The sequence below is a fragment of the Varanus komodoensis genome, unplaced genomic scaffold, assembly GCF_004798865.1.
Source record: "Varanus komodoensis strain SLA01 unplaced genomic scaffold, ASM479886v1 scaffold4, whole genome shotgun sequence".
Lineage (NCBI taxonomy): Eukaryota > Metazoa > Chordata > Lepidosauria > Squamata > Varanidae > Varanus > Varanus komodoensis.
Window position 1 is genome coordinate 45,642,681 of NW_025335941.1, and position 19,284 is coordinate 45,661,964.

The following is a 19,284-nucleotide window of genomic DNA, read 5'->3' on the forward strand; positions in this document are numbered from 1 at the left end:
AATTAGAAAAATGTGAAGCAAAGTGAACAAAAAACAACAAAGATCACAGTCATCTCCCCCCACCCCTAGCACAAATGCGGCCATCTCCCCACCCCCCAGCAGCACGACCGAGATCACGCCTGTAATCCCTGCATGTGCCCATCATCCCGGCGCGCTGGGGAGTGGGGGGGGAGAGACAAGCGCGATAGCAGGCACACTGGAGGATGGAGAGATGGGCGCAAGCACCGTGCTGGGGGACAGAGAGACGGGCGCAAACGGCATGCTGGGGGAGGGAGAGACTGGTGCAAACGGGGGGGAGGGGAGATGGCTGTAATCTTGGTTGCCACCCAATGCAGAGTTTGCAACCCACATCAAAATTTTCATAGAATTTTTGTTCACGACCCGATTTGGTCATGAACCAAGGCGCTCATGAGCTGAGGTACCACTGTACTCTGCTGGAAATAAAAAGATTAAAAAGACAGAAATTGCCGTGTTATCATTAGAAAGGGACAAATAAAGTTTATTATTCCATATCCAGACTTAGCTATACTTGACTTCTATAACCTCTGGGCATTAACAAAAGCATTTTATTTAAATTTAAATTGATGGCCAATTGCAAGAAAGTCCAATGACAAAACAAAATGAAAAAATGGCTAATCTAGAAAACCCACCACAGGAACATTTCCAAAAAGTTAAAAATAAATAAAATGACAAACTTGAAAGTAGCTGCTTTCATAGGTTAGGGACATTTAAAACTTTCAGTGGATAGCTTGAAAAACAGAAGAGAAGCTACTCTGAGAAAATGATCGTGATTTTGAAACTATCTGTAATGTCATAAAATAGTTTCAGGTTAATCTGAAAACAAGAACTCAGTATGTGGTCTGTGGGTTATATAAAGTATTGCATTAGGTTCTCTCTTTCTAAACTGTAAATTCAACACACATTATTTTAGAGGAAGGTTTCTGGGTACCAATGTGAAGATTACCTCATAATCACAATTCTTCAAGACTACATTTGGAAAGACTACATTTTGTTGTGAGCCGCCCCGAGGCTTTGTTGCGATGGGGGCAGCATAACAATGTTTTAAATAAATAAATAAGTCCGGGGTTTGAAGTTGGGAAGGGGTGAAAATGCCATGCCTATTAATAGTATTAATACTATTCTTAAGCAATAACAGTGTCTAAATGAAATGAATTAAGAAAATAGTTCTTCTGATACTTTGCCATAAAACTAGGAAAGTTTGGAAATACCTACTTTTCTCCTTTGAGATAAGCTGAGGGCAGCAAAGTCATTAAACAGGGATGAACCAGGTGAAGTGAGGGGATCTGCAAAAGAAGTTTTACAGAAAGAAAGAGAGAGAGAGAGGGAGGGAGAGAGGGAGAAGAAAGCCATGCGCACTTTAATACTCTATTATATTATTTTTTTTATTTTAATGTCCAACGTTTACAAACTAGAACAAGGATCCAGAAAGCTACATAATTCATGTCTAACAACACATAAGCTGCACTGGCTTCTTCACAAGAGGAAAAGAGGCAGAATATTAATGCAATGTAATAGTAATAAAGACACTAATGATGTTGTGTAAAAATGCACTTCCATTCCCCATCCCCCACATCATTGACTGATGGCATTTGTTTTGCACTGACAATAAGGAGGAAAACACAACTAGAAAATAAAGTAGGACTATGGTGTAGCAATTTAGTTGCACAGGATCCTTGTGGTTTAACAATATTCAGGTAATGTTAATAAATTTAAGACACACTGGAATCAGAGTTTAGCAGAGCACTGGCTAACTTCAGCTGAATTAAATTTCTTAACTACAAGTTTATTCTACATAACATTTAATTCTTATCTTCCTTGCTTACTTGTTCTTATAAATTCATTCCCATGTAGAAGTGAGTTACAAATGAAAATTTCTGGTAAAACCAATAGCAAATTCTAACTTTTCTTACATATAATTCATTTTAACTTACTATCACTATAAATACAGTTCCTTAACTTACATGTTTATCATGCACAGTTGCATAACTGGATTTCAGTTAGAGCTGGCGGCATCTATAATATCAGCATATACATGGCTGTATATTTGGCAGCATATATTTAAAAGTTTAAGTTGATTATATAAGATTATGCTTACATAGTTTTCATTCTAAATTATTTAAGTAAAATGGCCAAGAGGAAGTAGAAAGTTGGGGTTCATAAGAACCAATGCGGTTTCCAATTTTTAGACTAAATTCAGTAGAGCTGGGAAAGAGGAAGGCTTTGTTATGTTCTATAAACTGAAGTGGATTATTTTTAATTATGCGGCTCTTAAATATCAGGCATGAAATCAAGGCTTACTCTCATAATTATCTTAGTGACTGTTGTTAGCAATGTGCCTTAGCATTCCCATGCTCTCTGGTGTACCTAAAGTAACACTCTGAATTCTTGCCAAAGCTTTTTCCTAGCATTTTTTGTTTAACGATATTTATCTGCCCTTTGTTTGTTATACAAGTTGCAAACAATCTATGGAAAGCAAACAAAGCAAAAAGCAAAAGCGCATGTAAGTATGAAACAAATATTAAAACTGAAGACATCTGCAGTAAAAAAAAATAAAATCTATAACTGTAATTAAAATAAGAATTTTAGCATACCACATCCAGGTTAAAAATATAAGGTTTTAAAATTCCTAATTAAAAATATGTCAGCAGTGTTTGTTTGGGGTTTTTTTTTTTAAATACATGTATTTCTTACCATGGCCTGCATATGGCTTGGCACTGTCATTGAGAAGGCTTGGAGAACTGCTGCTATTTGTCATCCTCTGCAGAAAGTGAAAAACAAAATTACATGGTGTATTGGGATTGGTTTTTTAGCCCATGTTTCTATAATACGAAAATTGATTGATAAACACTTGTTACAAGATTGCGTAAATCAAACTATCTCTTCTCAAGGACAGAAATTGGACAAGTATTCAAATAAGGGAGTGTGTTCAAATAAGAGGCAATAGGAGGAATTTAGTAGCTAGTCAAAATATTTAATGTTCAAGCCATCCTATAGTAAATAATATTTTTCTTTTTCTGTATTGGAAAAAATATTTATTAAAAAGTTTATGTAAACATTATGGAACTCCAATAGCGGTACAGTAAGGAGATGGGGGGAGAGTTAAGCAGAAGAACTCACGGCGCAACAACACTTATAACAACAGAAATAAGTATATTTCTAGGATAGTATTTCAAATACAATTCATATATAGTAGTTTTAAAGTGAACATCTATATTTTTGTTAAATTTAAGGTTGCACACACATTTACTTTGAGAAGTTTGTGCAAAATATCTGAAACCATTTTACAAACAGGGAAATCCTACTTCCAATGAAAGAAATAGGACCTATAATGAAAAGTCTTTGCCAATTTATCACAACCCATTTTCACATAACTGAGGTGAAGTGAAAGTTTCATTCACTTTAAGAATTGAAGTTGCTAATGTGCCACGCAGAAAAACCTATTGGAACGTGTAAGCATTTTTCAACAGCTAAAAAGGATTTCTCCAAAAAAGTAAAGATTTCTATTCCTTTTTTGTCCTAGTTGAAAGCATCACACTATATTATTTTTGATAATACTTCAAGTCCCATATTAACAAACAACTCTCCAGATCTATGCCCCTTTTGAGAATGCACAAATTTTAAAATGTTTCTCAGTTAGCTGCTTAATTACATGTGAACAAGAAAAAAAGATTAAAGTAGAAGCTTGCACATTTTATACAATTCATCAGCACTCAATTTACTGCATAATTCTTCTGATAATCAAAGGGGAAAAAATCTGTTCAGCCTATGCACACTGAAGTCAAACAATAACGTAAACTCTTAAACTACTGATTTCAGAGGGAAATCTAGAAAAGCCAATCTATAACACAAAAGGCAATATACGGGGAATATATGAAACAATTTCTACCTGGTACAAAGGGGAGGACCCTAAGCATACACAGGGAAAAACCCCAATGACCTTATATGATAGATAAATATATATCCTGGATTTTACTGAACCCATACTTATTGGAAATTTGGGTAGTAGGTTATGGGGAGATGCCAGATATTGTGCTGAGACATGCACCACTTTCTACAAAGGGTAAGCTAAGGACACGTGCTTCTCATATGGTGTTGAAGCGTATGAAATACAAATTTTAAAAGTAGATCTGGGTTTCAAGAGGAAGTTACAACTACATATTGCTTTAAATCCTGAGTATAAAACAATTCCCCACATCTTAGTGGTCACCACTAGTTAGAACATACTGTTAAAAAAACTAAACACACACTAACTCTTTTCTTAACTTCCATATTACCAACATCACTCTGTTCCATGTTCATCCTTCTGAATTTCTTTGAATCAAATGCAACACACTTGTTGCTATGGATCCAAATAGGTCATAATGGTCTATTTAAATTGAAGACTAATGATAATAAAACTGGGGCAGACAGTCACCATACAGGTCTTATATAACAGTCACCATATTCAGGAGGTCTTGCTTTCTTTTAACTAAGTTTCTAAACATATAACATTCTCAAGTGGCACTTTTTCAGACTGACACTGAACTAAGGAACGAAGTATTGATTCCTGCTCTCTGAAATCAATGGCTCTTGTGGAAATTTCTGCCTTTTCTACAATTTTATGTGGGCATAGCACCTCTACTCTCTTAAGGAAAAGCATATTTCTGGCTTTTTCACTCGGGTGATAGGCCCAAAAGTCTGTGGGAGACCAGCAGAATTCTAAGGAGTGATATGAACAGGAATTCCAGTGGTTGGAATAGGATGTTGTTCTTCCCTCATTACTAGAATACTTCAAAATAAGCAATATGAAAATTAGTTGTTTTGAACTACTTACAAAGAATGAAGAACCAGGACATTTTCTGGACCAAAGCTTTTTGTTAGTTTATATTTTTAAGTGCAGAGTGCCAAGAATGTGCCCCACTGTTCAAATTAGGATAACTCTTGATTTTAATTTATACTTCAGTAGCATTCCTCCTTCTAACAGCCAGAAAGCTCACCCAACCAGACACATTTATTCTGAAATCTCTGAACGGAGCACATGAATAGCCGCTGCCTGCTTACCGTTATATCTTAGTTTCACTAGGGGATACCCAACACCAATCATTCTCCCACATACAAGCAAAAAAGCATCAATTAGCCAACCAGCCTAAGTCTGACTCGGATTTAGATCAACTGTGGATCTGCCTGCCCACTGAAAATACTAGCTGGTTGCATGAACCAAAGTGAATTAGAAACATTCTACATGCTAGAGATGTTATTATAAACCTTTAGAAAGATTTGAGCTTCAGCTGCTAAAGGACAGGCCTGTCAGAATAGTAAGGCTAAGAACTCTCTGGGTGAACTAAAAATCTTCATGTCAGAAGCTTAATGACTCACGTTTCCCCCTATATTATCCAAGCGACATAGGTTGGTATGGAGAAGGAGAACACAGCTGGGAAGCTGAAGGACCTTTTCTGTCTAAACAAGTATAGGACTGTACCCACAGATAAATGATATAAACTGGAGGTTATGAAGCATGGATTTTACAGCCTCACATTTAAAATTCCTCCTTGACTACTGACTTGAGCTATTATCTTTCTTGGTCTTCTCTTATTGACTTCTGTTTATCACAATGTGCCCCCAGTAAAACTGTATTCTTCTCTTTCAGAGGATTTCTTTGGTCAGTCATCTGCAGAGTATGTTCACACCAGCACTCATCAGCTTTTGCTTTGGTTCTGTCAATTCTCATGCTCTAACAGATTTTTGTGAGTTTCCTTATGCTTTCTGTACCTAGAACTAGAGGCCTGGGTTTTTCCAAACAAGTTTTAGATAAAGCAATAGATTAAGAAGGCAAGCTGTGTGAATGGCAGGGGCAGCGAGCTCAGTTGGGCAGATAGGGATATTTAAGTTGCTTAGTTGGCAGAAAAGTGATAACAAAGCTTTAATCTGAAGCTCTTTAACAGATTATACACATGTGCACACCCACAAAATAAGAATGCGACCACTGGCAAATCTCAAGATGTAACATGACCCATGCCTTCTTTCTTTCACAAGTAAGTATCAGATTGTCATTTAAAATGGTTGCTTGAACTGGCACTCTTATGTCTTACAATATAGGTATCCAGAGCATCTTGTACAACTGGTTCAGCATGAGGATGTGGACACAGTGCTCAGAGGGGCCTGGACCACTATCTGTGTTCTTAATCTTTGCCAATCTTGGCTAATTACATAAAGGTGAAGGAAAGTGATTGGGTAGAATCAGCTGCCCTGAAGAAACTCACCTAAGTGGACCAATGAAACACTCTCTCAACCCAGAAGACTGCAAAAATTATCACCCAGGTTGCAAACACCCATTCGGAGGAAAGGTGCTCGAAAGGGCACAGACAAGCCAACTCCAGGGGCTTTTCAATCAGATGGATTATTGAAGCCCATTTCAGTCAGGTTTGGCACTGAAATTAACTTGGTTGCCTGAAAGGATGGCAACTGTTGGGAAAGATGCAGAGTGAATGTGATTCTGTTGTGCTCTCTTTAGCATTTGATACCACTGTATGACCATTTCCAGAAGGTGGTACCAAGAGACTTCTGCTTGACCTCGTAAGCTTCCATTCTATCCCATGTGCTCTTTAAGATCAATATGAAGCCACTGAGCAAGGTCCTCTGAGAATCTGACGTGAAATGCCATCATTACACTGATAATTGTCCCTCTTTGACACTGGAGGCAAGAGTGGATATGCAGTTGCTTGGACAACTACATGGAGTAACGAGTTGAATGAGGACCAATATCTAAATCTTGACAAAATGAAGCTACTGTGAGTAAGTGGTTCTTGGATCCATAGAAATAGGGCTCATCTTGCTTTGGCACGGACTGTTCTCCAGGTTCAAAATTTAGAAATGTTCCTTGATCCAGTATTTTCACTTAGAGGCGAGATGACATTGCTGGCACAGATATCAGCTTTGGGTGGCTGGTCATCTGTAGTCATTTCTGGTAACCCAATTAGACTAGTATTATACATGGGGCTACCTCTGAAGACAGCTTAGAAGCTCCAATTCTTGAAGAATTTAGCAATCAAAATTTAACTGGCAGTGCTATATGGTTCACAACACTCCAATCTTAAAACTGCTGCACTGCTTACCTATGCATTTCTGGACTCATTAAAAGGTATTTAAAACCCAAATACTTTTAACACACGGCAGATTTGCACTACAGGAAATTACACTGCATTAACAGGTAATCCAAACTGAACAAGATGGAGGACAAATATCACCTGGATATATGCATCACCATTTGAGCTCTAGGAAACAGAATCAAGAACATAAGACCATAAACCATGCTGATCCATTCAATTCTGCATTCTGTTCATACAGTTCAAGCCCCTCAGAAACTGGTATATGCAGGTATGCCACCTCTGACAATGAGGGTAACACATAGCAAACAAGGATAGTAGCTATTGATAGCATCCTTCTGTATGAATTTTTCCAATCCCCTTTAAAGTCATCCAAATTGGTGGCCATCTCTACTTTCTACAGTACTGAATTCCATAGTTTCACAATTCGCTGTGTGAAGAAGTACCACATTTTAAGTGACTTAAATTAAGCCAATCACCTTCAAGAAAAGGACCCCAAAATGGTATTTTCAATTGCTATTTCAAATCTCTATGTACAGAGAAATTGGAACAGATGTCTGAGTTTAGCACTTTCTCCTGGTCAATGAATGGTCCCCATCTTCTCACCACATTGAGAAAGCAACAACTGAACCAAATGCTTGTTAAAAAAATATTGAGATTTTAAAGTGCATTTTTATGTGCACTAAAGGACAGAGGGTAAATACATGCAAAAACTTCTTTCCCTAACCTCATGTAACGACAAAGCAACACTCTAACAGCTTATAGAAAGCAACACCTTAACAGTTAAGCATTGTATATACATTTCTTGTATAGCTTTTAAGTTTGCAGAAAAAATGTTTTCTGCATTGTTGTAAGTCCCTTCTGCAAGGTCTCCCAGATTTGTTGAAAGAGTTAATTTACTGCTGCTCCATGGACAAGTAGTAAAACAGATGTAAAATTAGAATAAACCAACTAGAAACAAACTGATCTGCTGAAGAAATATATTTTAATTCTCAATATACCTTAACCTAGCTGCTTCCCAAATCAAGCATTACCTGCATCATAGGATACTTTGTTTCAGCAGGACTTCCAAACCCATTAACTCCAATGAAGCTGGTACTGAAGTAGGAATCTGTAAGACTAGCTTCAGCAAGGGCACCTCCATCTATGCCTGGAACTAGAAGGAAAACAAATTCAAAAGATTATCAGCTTTGTAGGCCCTTTTCCTCAATAGCATACAAGCTGAACTTTTTACAGCTGCCTACCTAGACACAGGCTCCTGCAAACAAGCAAGAAATTGTTCAGTGACCTGCTGCAGGATACTTATCAACTTTGCAATCTGCATCTGACTTTTAGTGATGAGCAGCTGTCCTGGACAAGACTCCCGTGGCAAAGTATACCTGTCTTAGGATGGCATATCATATATACCAGCATTGTACTGTACTTTGTTTAACAAAAGGTCACACATTTGCCTTATTCAGGCATTTATACTCATGCAATTATTATTACTACTGCATGAGGGAAAGAACAAAGCTGCACTTACTGGCAGCGCTTGCCAGCTCCACCTCTCACCATTCACAAGTTCGGAGGTTCCAAATCACACATATACATATATGCATAGAACAGTATCCTCACTTCAGGTCTCCACCACCAACACATGGAAAGAAGATGGAAAGGTGCTTTAAACTGAGTCAGATCTCACCTAATATTGTCAATACCGGCAGCAGTTACTTTCCAGGGCCCCAGGAAGGATTCTTTCACAGCCCTACCTGGCGATGTCAACACATGACCTGGAAACCTTCTGCACACACAGTACATGCTCAATGGGGTGGGCAACAGGGACACAACTGAAAGGGTAGGGCCAGCAAGCACGATCTCATGTTCTTCTTCAGATGAATCGGCACATTTGCACAAGGAGCTGACTTCCTGAACATGACTTTTGTGGTCTGGACTTCTGTACATCTTTCTTTTTCTCTCTCACCTACCAGCCTTAAAGAATCAGTGGTCCTTTCAACTGGGAGGAGACGGACAGCACATGTGCTCAAACCTACAAATCACAATTCTATTTTCCAAAAATTACGCTCAAGTGGCTGGGCTCTGTTCTCTAAAAGAAAGGGAGCTATCAGCAGGGCAAGCAATGGATGTAGTAGGAAACCATGAACAGAGCTATTGGTCAATGACAGTCCATATGAAATTAAATAGAGAGCTTGAACTGTTTTTAAGGGACTCTAGAAATAACGCACTATTTGCTGTATACTGAAAAATTACAGATATCTTCATTTTAGTTACCAGAAAGTAAGTGTTGTCTGATAGCAGGAAATACAAAAAAGAAAGAAAGAAAGTTCAGGAAATACTTGCTAATGAAGATAACCTGCTGAGGCACTGTTGAAGAAGGCAGCTTTGAAGGAAAACCAGGGGACTGCTCAGTGAAAGAGATGAAGCATGTTTCAGAGTGCAGCAGAAATTAGGAATACAAAAGCAAAGATATTCAGATATTATTCCTCTCCCAATTTTTGCCACCAAGTTATCCAAGGAGAACAGGAGTTCACGTACACACAGGATTTCCCAGTTCAAAAAGTACCTTCAGTGTGTGGGAGGGAAGTGATGAAACAACTATGTGAACCTAAAATCTGTCCCCAATCTCACTACACATACAGAAAGGGGAACATCCAAACAGGCCCAAAGAAGATCTACTGACAGATATTATATTCTTGCCAGAAGACCTACCTGATGTTTTTCCTAATTAGCAAATCTTAGAAATTGTATGGTCTGTCAATTTTAGAACGGATGAAGTCTGGAGTAGTCTAGATTTTAAAAGAATTTTAAAAGCTTGAGTTCCACAGAAAGGGTGTACAACACATTACTTCTACATTTTCAATAAAAGGGCAACATTACTGAACCCAGTTAAACTGCACTAGACATTTGTATCTACTTTTTCAAACAGCGTAAGATGAAAGAATTCCAACAAAACCTTGTTACTCACTTTCATCTGTTTTATAACTACGATAGCATATATAACTAGAGAAAATTGCTCTCAATTTAGCAGAGATGGTGTAAGTTATGTAGGGCTTACGGCTGACCTATTTCTGTTTAGAACCTCAACCATATGTTTATATCAAGAGCACTGCTTACATTATTTAGTTCATCAAACAAGAATGCTGCACTTTATGGCTTTATGATTCCAAAAAAAAATCAATATCCTTTACAGGAACAATATTTATAGTAAGAAGTTAATAACTTATTGCCTTCTGTTGACTTGAATTAAAATCACTTCAAAGTCGTAAGATATGATTATGGCTTTTAACAAAACAAACAGGAAGACATTATTTTCCTAAACTGCTGTGCACATCACCAAATCCTAAAGACTTGGGACATTTAACGTGCTTATGCAGATCATCAATCGATAGACAGATTCTAAATAACCTCCAACTAGTTCTGTTCCAGTCCACTTGAAAAGATTTTCCAATGCCCACCCACCCTTCAGAAAAAAAAATGCACAGACTGCCTTTGCTGAATAACCAGAGTAACAGCTCCATCATTATGAAGAGTCACTAACAGAGACCTTTATGAGTACTTATCATTAAAATACGTCTAATACATATGGCATTGTGAAGTGGCAGAAATGATAAGTACATATTAAACATCACTGATCTAAACAAATCCTAATTCTGAAATATTAATAGCATTTTATTTCAAACAGAAGCTAGCAACCTTCAAATGCCAAGAGCTCTATGTTTAGTCCAAGCTATTGCTGCTGCATCTTCTCAAGATTAAGAAATAATGCCAACTGAACTTTCTATATGGAATCAATTTTCTTTTCACTGTATCTCTATCTGCACACACCCCATCCTCAAGGTTTCAGTATCCTGCACACTCTCTTTAAGAAGCTTGTACTTCCAGCACAACCTATTTAAATTATGGATTAATCCAACTTCTGACCCATAACAACCCACCAACTGAAGATGACTGTGATCTTTAGGTACTTTTGGTAAACCCGCTAACATTTGAAGCAGTATGAGAAGTGATTTAAAGTCAAAATTAGTCATTCCTGTCCCTGAAGACAGGTTTTATAAGAGCTAATATATGTAATATTCTCTAAAAGTGTTTTAGAGATACATTAAATTACACTAGAGGGCCAGTGTGGTGTAGTGGTGAAGAGAAGGTGACTGGGACTCAGGTGATCTGGGTTCTAGTCCCCTCTCACTCATGGAACCAACTGGATCAAAGACTCTCATCCTAGCCTATTCCAGAGGGTTGGTGCTGGGGGGGATAAGAGCAAGAGCTGGAGGAGGAGGAAAACTGCTTTGAGTTCATTGTAAGGAAAAAGTGGGATATAAATCAAATAAATAATACACATGTATCAGAGCATTAGTATTTATGATTGCAGTCCCTGGTACATTTACCTTAGATTTATTTCCCAGCATATATACTTAATGTAACAAGAATAATAAATTTATATCCTGTCTAATTATGGGAGCAACTATTCTTTTAATGGTGTAAAGTGCTCTAAAAGTGCAATGCTATGCATGTTTACTCAGAAATATGTTCCCCTATATTCAATGAGACTTAGTTACAGGTATGCGTGCAGTAGACTGCAGACTTTCCAAATACCAATTATTATTACTTTGTCTAGAATTCTGCACAGTTTGGTAAACAACTCTCGTAGAACCCATACCTGACAGGTTCATACAACATGACAATCCCCAAGCAAGCCTGGATATGTAACAAGTTGCCTGTGGGTGACACAGCTCATTGTGGGTCAGATGAACCACAACAAGCCTTAGTGTGCAGTCCAAGCATCTCCACATGCTATGGTGTGGCAATTTTTAGGTAGCACTGCACCACACACTAGCGGCATTCATGCCCCATATCTATATGTTTCCATTCAACTCATTTAAAAAAGAAAAGTTATTTGAGCAACTAGGTACCCATATTTCTAAGGTGAAAACTGTCAGAAGTACAAAAACAAGTAGATCAACATGCATTTCCTAATTCTGTGAAATGAAAAATGCACAAGATGCTGGAAGTCAACTGACTTCAACTGCCACATCATTTATATTCTTTTAAGTCATTACATATGGTAGCAGAAACACATATGCCAGACTGACCCAAATATTCATCCATGCAGTAAGATTTATTACTCTATTTCTTTCAATATTTTATCTATTTAAAGTCATAACATTTTAACAGGTGTTCCTTCTAATTTTTTCACTGTGATTAATATCACCTTGCTATCTGCCTATTTCCCCTATTTTACCCTCCCCCTGGCCAATTCTGGGTGTCATGTTTAGGACCAAAAGAAGTCATACAGTTCCCACAAGTGTAAGCTAGCTGGTTTGGGGCATGCTAGGAGTTGTAGGGCTCCCCCACCCCTGCTCACTAAACACCCACAGAATTGCATTTTTATACTATAACCTGTATTATGAAATTTTGCTAGTCTCCTATTGCCTTTTTAACTACATTTCTTACTCAAATACAGAGTTTTAACTAGCCTCTCTGAACCTTTACCATCATCTTTCCATAGATAACATTCTCATATACTCCACTGGTTAATACTGTCAAAAATACCATAGTCTGCCTAACAGTTTTACTTCAATCAGCTGCATCTCATTCACCTTTCCTCTACACAATCAAACAGCTTTTCTTTTTCTACATATTCAAACACTGTTTTCTTATGAATACATATTCCCATATACATTAAGAATATGAGCCCATCATTCTGAAAATTCAGTGGCTCCTTCCTTCTACAGAAGATAGCATCACCAACCATTATATAAATTAATCATTATTTAAGCCACAATCCTATCAGGATGCTCATAAGCCACTGAACTCTGAGGCTTACAGACCTCCCATGCAGAGCGGAGAGACCAACAGAGGCAATCCATCACCCTGTCCTCCCATTCTAAAGAGCGGAGAAATAGGCCTTTTGCACCCTTCTAGCTGGGACACTTCAGTGGAAAAGGAAGGAAGACTGGAGCAGTTTCAGGATAACTTGCATCCTGGCCTCTCCAGCTTCCTCCTTACTCTACCCCTTCTCCATGACTGCTTTCTGACCTCAAAGAGCAACCAGTGGTTCTCCCACACTGAGAGGAAAAGGGGGATTCAAGCTCCAACTCCCAACACTGAAGCTAGAAACTTTAGTCTCTAGCTTTAGAACTGGGAATCCAAAGTATCCCCCTGCCCCAAGATAATGTCAGAACCTTTCCTTCCATGTAATTTCAACAATTACTTATGTCCTTCATTTTCATACTGTATGCCTGTTTACCCGTATTTATGTTAAACAACATACATCTAATTATCCTTCAGATCCTGAAGCTATGGAATGCTCCCTTCATCTCTTAAGGGCAGTATCATATACATGTTTATTATTTGTTTATTTAATTTCTATACCACCAGAAGCTGTCTTTTCTATTTCTACCATGCTTTCAAGCACACTGTTGGCATGCAATCTTATGCATATTTACTCTGATGTAATCCAAATGGGTCTTACTCCCAGTTAAGTGTGCCTAGGATTGCAGCCATAAACATGCACCTTATGGCAGAGGAAGGGAATCCGTGGCCCTGCAGATGTGTTGGCCTACAGCTTCCATTAATCCTTACCAATGGCTATGTTGGCTAGGGCTGATGGGAGCTGTAGACTACAACATCTGCAAGGTCACAAGTTGTCCACCTCTGCTGTATGAATTCAAACTGTGCCAGAATCTGATTGTTTCCTTAAAGCAACCCAAATGTGAAGATTTTAAAAATGTGTTTAACTTGCTCTCCTTGCTGAACTTACCCTACTTCCCTGTTCTTTCTCTGCAAAAAAAAAAAAAAAAAAAAATCAGCACTAATTTACAATCACCATCCATGTACTCAAGTTGTCAGGTACCAAATATTGCATTTTCCAATGATTTCAAACACATTAAAGAAGCTGAGGTCTCAAGTAAGCTTAGTTAAACAGTCACTAAGGAGAAGAACTCTCATTTTAAAATTAGCAATTCTGTTTTTTAAATGATATAAATGTAACAGCTATCCTTCAACTGTATCATACAAGCAAATGTGTTTAATGAAGAACAACTGTTTTTAGGTGTCACATTATCAAAAACCCAGATAATATCTCTGTTGGCACCTATTTTAACAAGTATTTTATACTGAGAATACACAAATGAATCTTGTGAAGTCATTCCTCTGTTAGGCCAAATAACTTCACTGACTCTAATATCAACATGAACATTTTGAATTAATTGTAATAATTTCATTCCAGATCCTAGGAAGATGCTGTGCATGGATATAAAGACTTTCCTTCACTGTTCAATATAAAGTCCTTCTCAATTCAACTTGGAAGGTCAACCATTGCTTTCTTTTTTCTTTTCCAGACCTCATCAGCACATATTAAAGATGGTAGGGGTTTCATCTGCTGAAAGTAAATATCCAGGTGAGGGCATCAACTGCTCACAGCTGCTTTGCCTACAAAAAGTGTATATTGATGGAGAGGATAGCAATACAGCTACTGTCATGAACAGATTCCACTTTTGAGGAATAAGACAACACATGCGTCTGAAAGGACTGCACAAAACAGCCAACTAGTATTGCTATAAATTCTGTAGAAGTTAAAGACAGTTATTGGTTTCACCAACTTTATTATTCCATCTCAAAATATGTAGTATGCATATTGTGGGAGCTATAATCTATAGAAAGCAATAACTTATCCTCAATTAATCAGGGGTTTGATTATAACAGTACAACCAATTCCTGTCATCAAAGTTTCTACTGAATGGCAGAAAGTTGCAATCACACAAATTTCTAGCCTCAGGTGTACTAGTACGACACCCAAATATTGTTACTATATTTTGGAACAAAAATAATAAAAAGATACATAACTTATGGGTTGTCTGGTAATTTAGGCTCAGAAAGATAACTAACAAAATTATTGTATTTATATCCTTTATTTTTCCCTGCAAGAAACCCAAGGCAGCTTACTTAATCTTCCTCTTCCTCCTATGTTATCCTCACAACAACCCTGTGAGGCAGGTTAGGCTGAGTGTCCATCTCTGGCCCAAAGTCACCCAGTGAGTTTCACGGCCAAGCTGGGACTCTAGAATCCAGATCTCCTATCCAAACCACCATACTATACTGACTCTTGATATAGATATAGCAAGTGAGAGCCAGTGTGGTGCAGTGGTTAAGAGCACGAAACTGGAAGTCCGGTGATCTGGGTTCTAGCCCTGCTTGGTCATGGAGCCAACTGGGTGACTCTGGGCCAGTCACAAACTTTCAGCCCAACGTACCTCACACAGTTGTTGTATGGATAAGCTTGAGAGCAACAGGAAGAGAATAATGTAAGCCACTTACATTCATTGTGGGAGAAAAGTGGGAGACACATCTAATAAATAAATAAATACAGCATAGCTGCAACATTTCTCACATATTATGATATATATCTAGTTAGGATGATCTTCACTTTGCTAACCAGTTTACAGGGTGTTTCTATGAAGATATCTGATTATGATAGATGATGAAACTTGGCATTATTGCCAGAACACAACTAAATTCAACACATGACAGAACTGTAAAATGGAATACATGGATAGTGCAATCCACATTGCTACAACTTCCACAACATAGTGAATTTCATTATCACCTCAAGTAACAATCAATATGTTTTCCACCTTATAAAAAGCTCAACATTAGTTTAACTGCCCTACCATATTACCAACAAGCTCAAAAGTAACAACTTGGTATTTGCATGTTTTCAGTCATTCAAAATGAAAATGCATCCTTGCAACAATCCTGCTAAGCTAATATAATCATTTTCCATAATACTGATAAAGGAACTAAAGCAAAAGAGAGTTGTTTATCTACTAGTGAGTTCATGGCAGATGCAATACTTGATTCAAGGACTTCACAATCCATAGCTCAGTCTCTAAACTACTACATCGCCACATAAGAGCTCAATATCACATACTGAATCATTCACATTACTGAATTCAAGGTGGGCTTCCACTACAACATGCCTGCATGCTGTAACCTTGCAGTTAGAAAGGTATCCATGTGAAGCTGTCCAAAGAGGTGGCTTTTTTAACTACAAGCATTCCAGCAATTGTGAGTTTAGTTTTCTTACAAAACAAAACTACCCAGTTTAAATGACAGTTACACTGCTAGTGACTTACAATTCTTTTTACAACTCCTTTCCTTAAAACTGTTGTACCTTGAAAGAAGGGGGAATTTATTTATACTCTTTTCCTTTTTGTGTGCAATACAAACAGGAAAATAAGTGCTAAAAGCTGTTTCTTGGTTTATCATTCTGGAAGTCTGGTTACAGCAATAGCTAAACATTGTAGTTGTAAATTATTGCCCATTTTTTTCCAATTGTTACAAAATTTCAGGTTAAAATGTCTGGTTAAGCAAACTTAATTGGAAGTTGCCATGAAGTGAGCAGAAAAACTTACAGAAAGGGCAGGACAAGTTGTTAAACCGAACTTTGAAAGAACTGTAACAAGCTTTGTTGAGTCCTTAAAAAAATAGTGCTGTCAAATAACCATCCAATAACCCAAGGTATTATTTCATTACTTCTGAATCACTCAGGAGGAGCGAGATACTTTTCTAGTGGGAGTGGGAGGAAAAGCCAGGTCAAGTTCTCACATCTTGGTTTCCCAAACTGAATTTGGCTCCATTTTGGTCCAGTCATAGAACAGCAGAATTTCATTTTAGGATTACAAACATTGGCACACTTGGTGAATCCAAAGCAAACAGGTAGCAAAACATCTTTGTGTATACATGACAGATGGGTTCTGGAATAGCCTACAAACCTGCTCAGAAATCCTGGGCCACCATGATTTTTGCCTCCCACCACTGTTTAACAGGTTATCCCCATTTGGTGATTGGTTTAGAGTCCCCTGACACCTCTCTGCCCTGAGTCCCAGCCTTCATATGTGTGTGCATTTATTTATACGGGGAGAGATAAAGATATACAAAAGGCATTACCACACCCCTTTTACCACTTTTTTCCAAAGCAGCTTCACCCGACCACATCCACAGCCCACCAGAATTCCCAGACTGTGCGGGAGAAGGCAGGGGCAATATCCACAGCCTCCCGAGCTGTTTTACCTCCAACAGCGTAGGCTGCAACGCCTCTCCTTGTCTAGCCACCCATAGCCCACCCTTTACTGGAGCATGCAACCACCTCAGGAGGCTCCTGACATGCCTGCCTCCGCTGGAAGAAGGCCATGGAACCCAAGGCCCGGGCCAGAACCGTCCGGAGCCCTTTTTCTACCGCCCTCCCTTGCTCCCCGCACAACGCAGGAGAAGCTGCCGACCCACACTCACTGGCCAGCCGGGGTCCGTCCAGCCCCCCTCCGCCGCCGGCTGCTCCGTGTCCGCCGCCTGCCCCTCCGCCTCCTCCCACCAACTCGGGGGGCTTCTTAGGCCCCGCCACCGGCGCCGCTGCCCCATGCCCCGGGTAGCCACCGCCGTGTCCGGGCGAGGCAGCGACGGCAGGAGCAGCGGAACCAGGAGCGAGCCCAAGCGGAAGCCCTCCGAGGGCGACCGGCGGCGGAGGCCCGGGACAGGCGGCAGAGGCTCCGCCGGGCTCCTCGTGCAGGAACTGGCACTCCTCGCCGTAGAAGCACGTCTTGTCCTTGGCGTAATAGCGGCAGAACTTGAGCTTCAGCCCGCCGGGCGCCGCCGCCGTCGGAACCCCCGGCCCCGGGGGCGGCCCCACCGCCGCGGCAGCAGCCACCGGCGGGGAACAGGGGAGCCCGCCGCTGTTCATGGCGGCCGCTACAGCAGCAAGGCCACCTGAGGAGGAGGAGGAGGAGGCACCGCCACTGTCGGCCGCAGCACCATGGGGAGGCAGGCAGAGCGCGGGAGGAGCGGCAGCCGTACCACGGCCGCCGCTGTCACACAGCCCGAGTCCCGGCAACGGGGAAGGAAAGGGGGGCGGGAAGAGGGAAGGGACGGCCCGGGTGCTTCTCCCAAGGGGGCCCAAGGAGGCCGCCGAGGAACGCCAGGCGAAGCGGGGCACGCTGGGCCTTTGGCCAAGCTAGTCCATGGTCCCGGCGGCGGCGGCGGCGCGGCGGCGGGGTTGTTTATTCCATTTTCCTCTTCCTGAGCAGCCTCTTCAGCGCGCTTGCGCCACAGAGAGGCCCGCTGGGTAATCCGGGCCTGGAGCAGCAGCAGGCGCTTGCAAGGGCCCGGCCCAGCCCTGTTAGGGAGGGAGGAAGGGAGGCGTAGCGCAGCGGACGGAAGTCATTTTCCTCTGCGCGTCTCGGCTAATAGGGCCTTTGTGGCCTGCTTTTGCAACGCACGCACCATATCTTGTGTGTGGCAAGGGAGCAAAGCCCTTGTTGCCTCTGCAGAACCGGAGCTGAAGTCATGAAAGAGTATGTTGCCATCATTTATGGCACAACGCTGTGACTGCTCGTTTGGATGTGAGTCCCAGGGAATTCTCGTGGGGCTTACTGCCAGATCAGCACTTTTGGCAATGTAATCCTGTGCCTTTACTCAGATGTAAACCTGCTGGTATACAGTGGGACTTGCTTACAGGTAAACAGGTAGAAAATTGCAGTTTTTCTTTTATGGTATTCTACCCTACTGCATTCCAGGTTTAGAGTCACCATTTAAGCATTCTGTAAAAGACTAATTTGCAGAAAATTTGCACGTGCTATATTATGTACAGAGATGCACATTTAGGGAAAAAAACTATTATTTTAAATGCAGATATTTATATAGAGAGAAACAAAGGTGGCTATAACTATTTTAATTATACAAGCTATAATTATAACTACAAGCTATTTTAATTTATTCTGGGAAGGTGGAAATCTATAAATAAAATCTCTGTGCTATTGGCAGAAGTGTGTTATAAACTTCTATGTAATATATATTATAAAAATACATAATATAAACACATGCAAATACTATAAACGATATGGTATATATTTAATATATTGTATACTGCTTTTGTATTGAAGCGTTTTTGTGTTACTATTTTTGTAAACAGTCTTGAGATGTCATTGAAATACCAGACAATATATAAATGTTTTTAATAAACACAAAATGTAAAAAAATTAAACTGTGAAAGTAAAATTTTTAATAAGAACTTTTGGTATGGGATATTTTACTACCTCAAATGTAGTACTACCTCAAAACAAATGTAACCCCAGGATACCCAATGGTTTGTTTCAACCTAATGACACTCAGAGCACTTAAAGCTTCTTTCCTG

The 19,284-nt window shown here is 39.7% G+C and overlaps 1 protein-coding gene across 14 annotated transcripts in view; it reads right to left on the reverse strand.

Moving 5' to 3' along the window:
• The window catches only part of PAN3 (poly(A) specific ribonuclease subunit PAN3), a 73,649-nt gene extending 55,812 nt beyond the window's left edge, over positions 1-17,837 (reverse strand). For 13 of the 14 annotated variants that reach the window (XR_006415916.1, XR_006415915.1, XR_006415913.1 and 10 more), the window contains exons 1-4: positions 17,391-17,837; positions 8,138-8,259; positions 2,713-2,779; positions 1,234-1,304 (exon numbers count right to left, since the gene is read on the reverse strand). Coding sequence is in view for 10 of the 14 variants with exons in the window: in XM_044442408.1 (XP_044298343.1) it covers positions 1,234-1,304; positions 2,713-2,779; positions 8,138-8,259; positions 17,391-17,835 (705 nt within the window). In the remaining 4 variants the exon portion in view is untranslated. The remainder of the gene's footprint in view (positions 1-1,233; positions 1,305-2,712; positions 2,780-8,137; positions 8,260-17,390) is intronic. The other variant, XM_044442412.1, reaches the window with a different exon arrangement.
• Between the last annotated feature and the right edge of the window lie 1,447 nt (positions 17,838-19,284).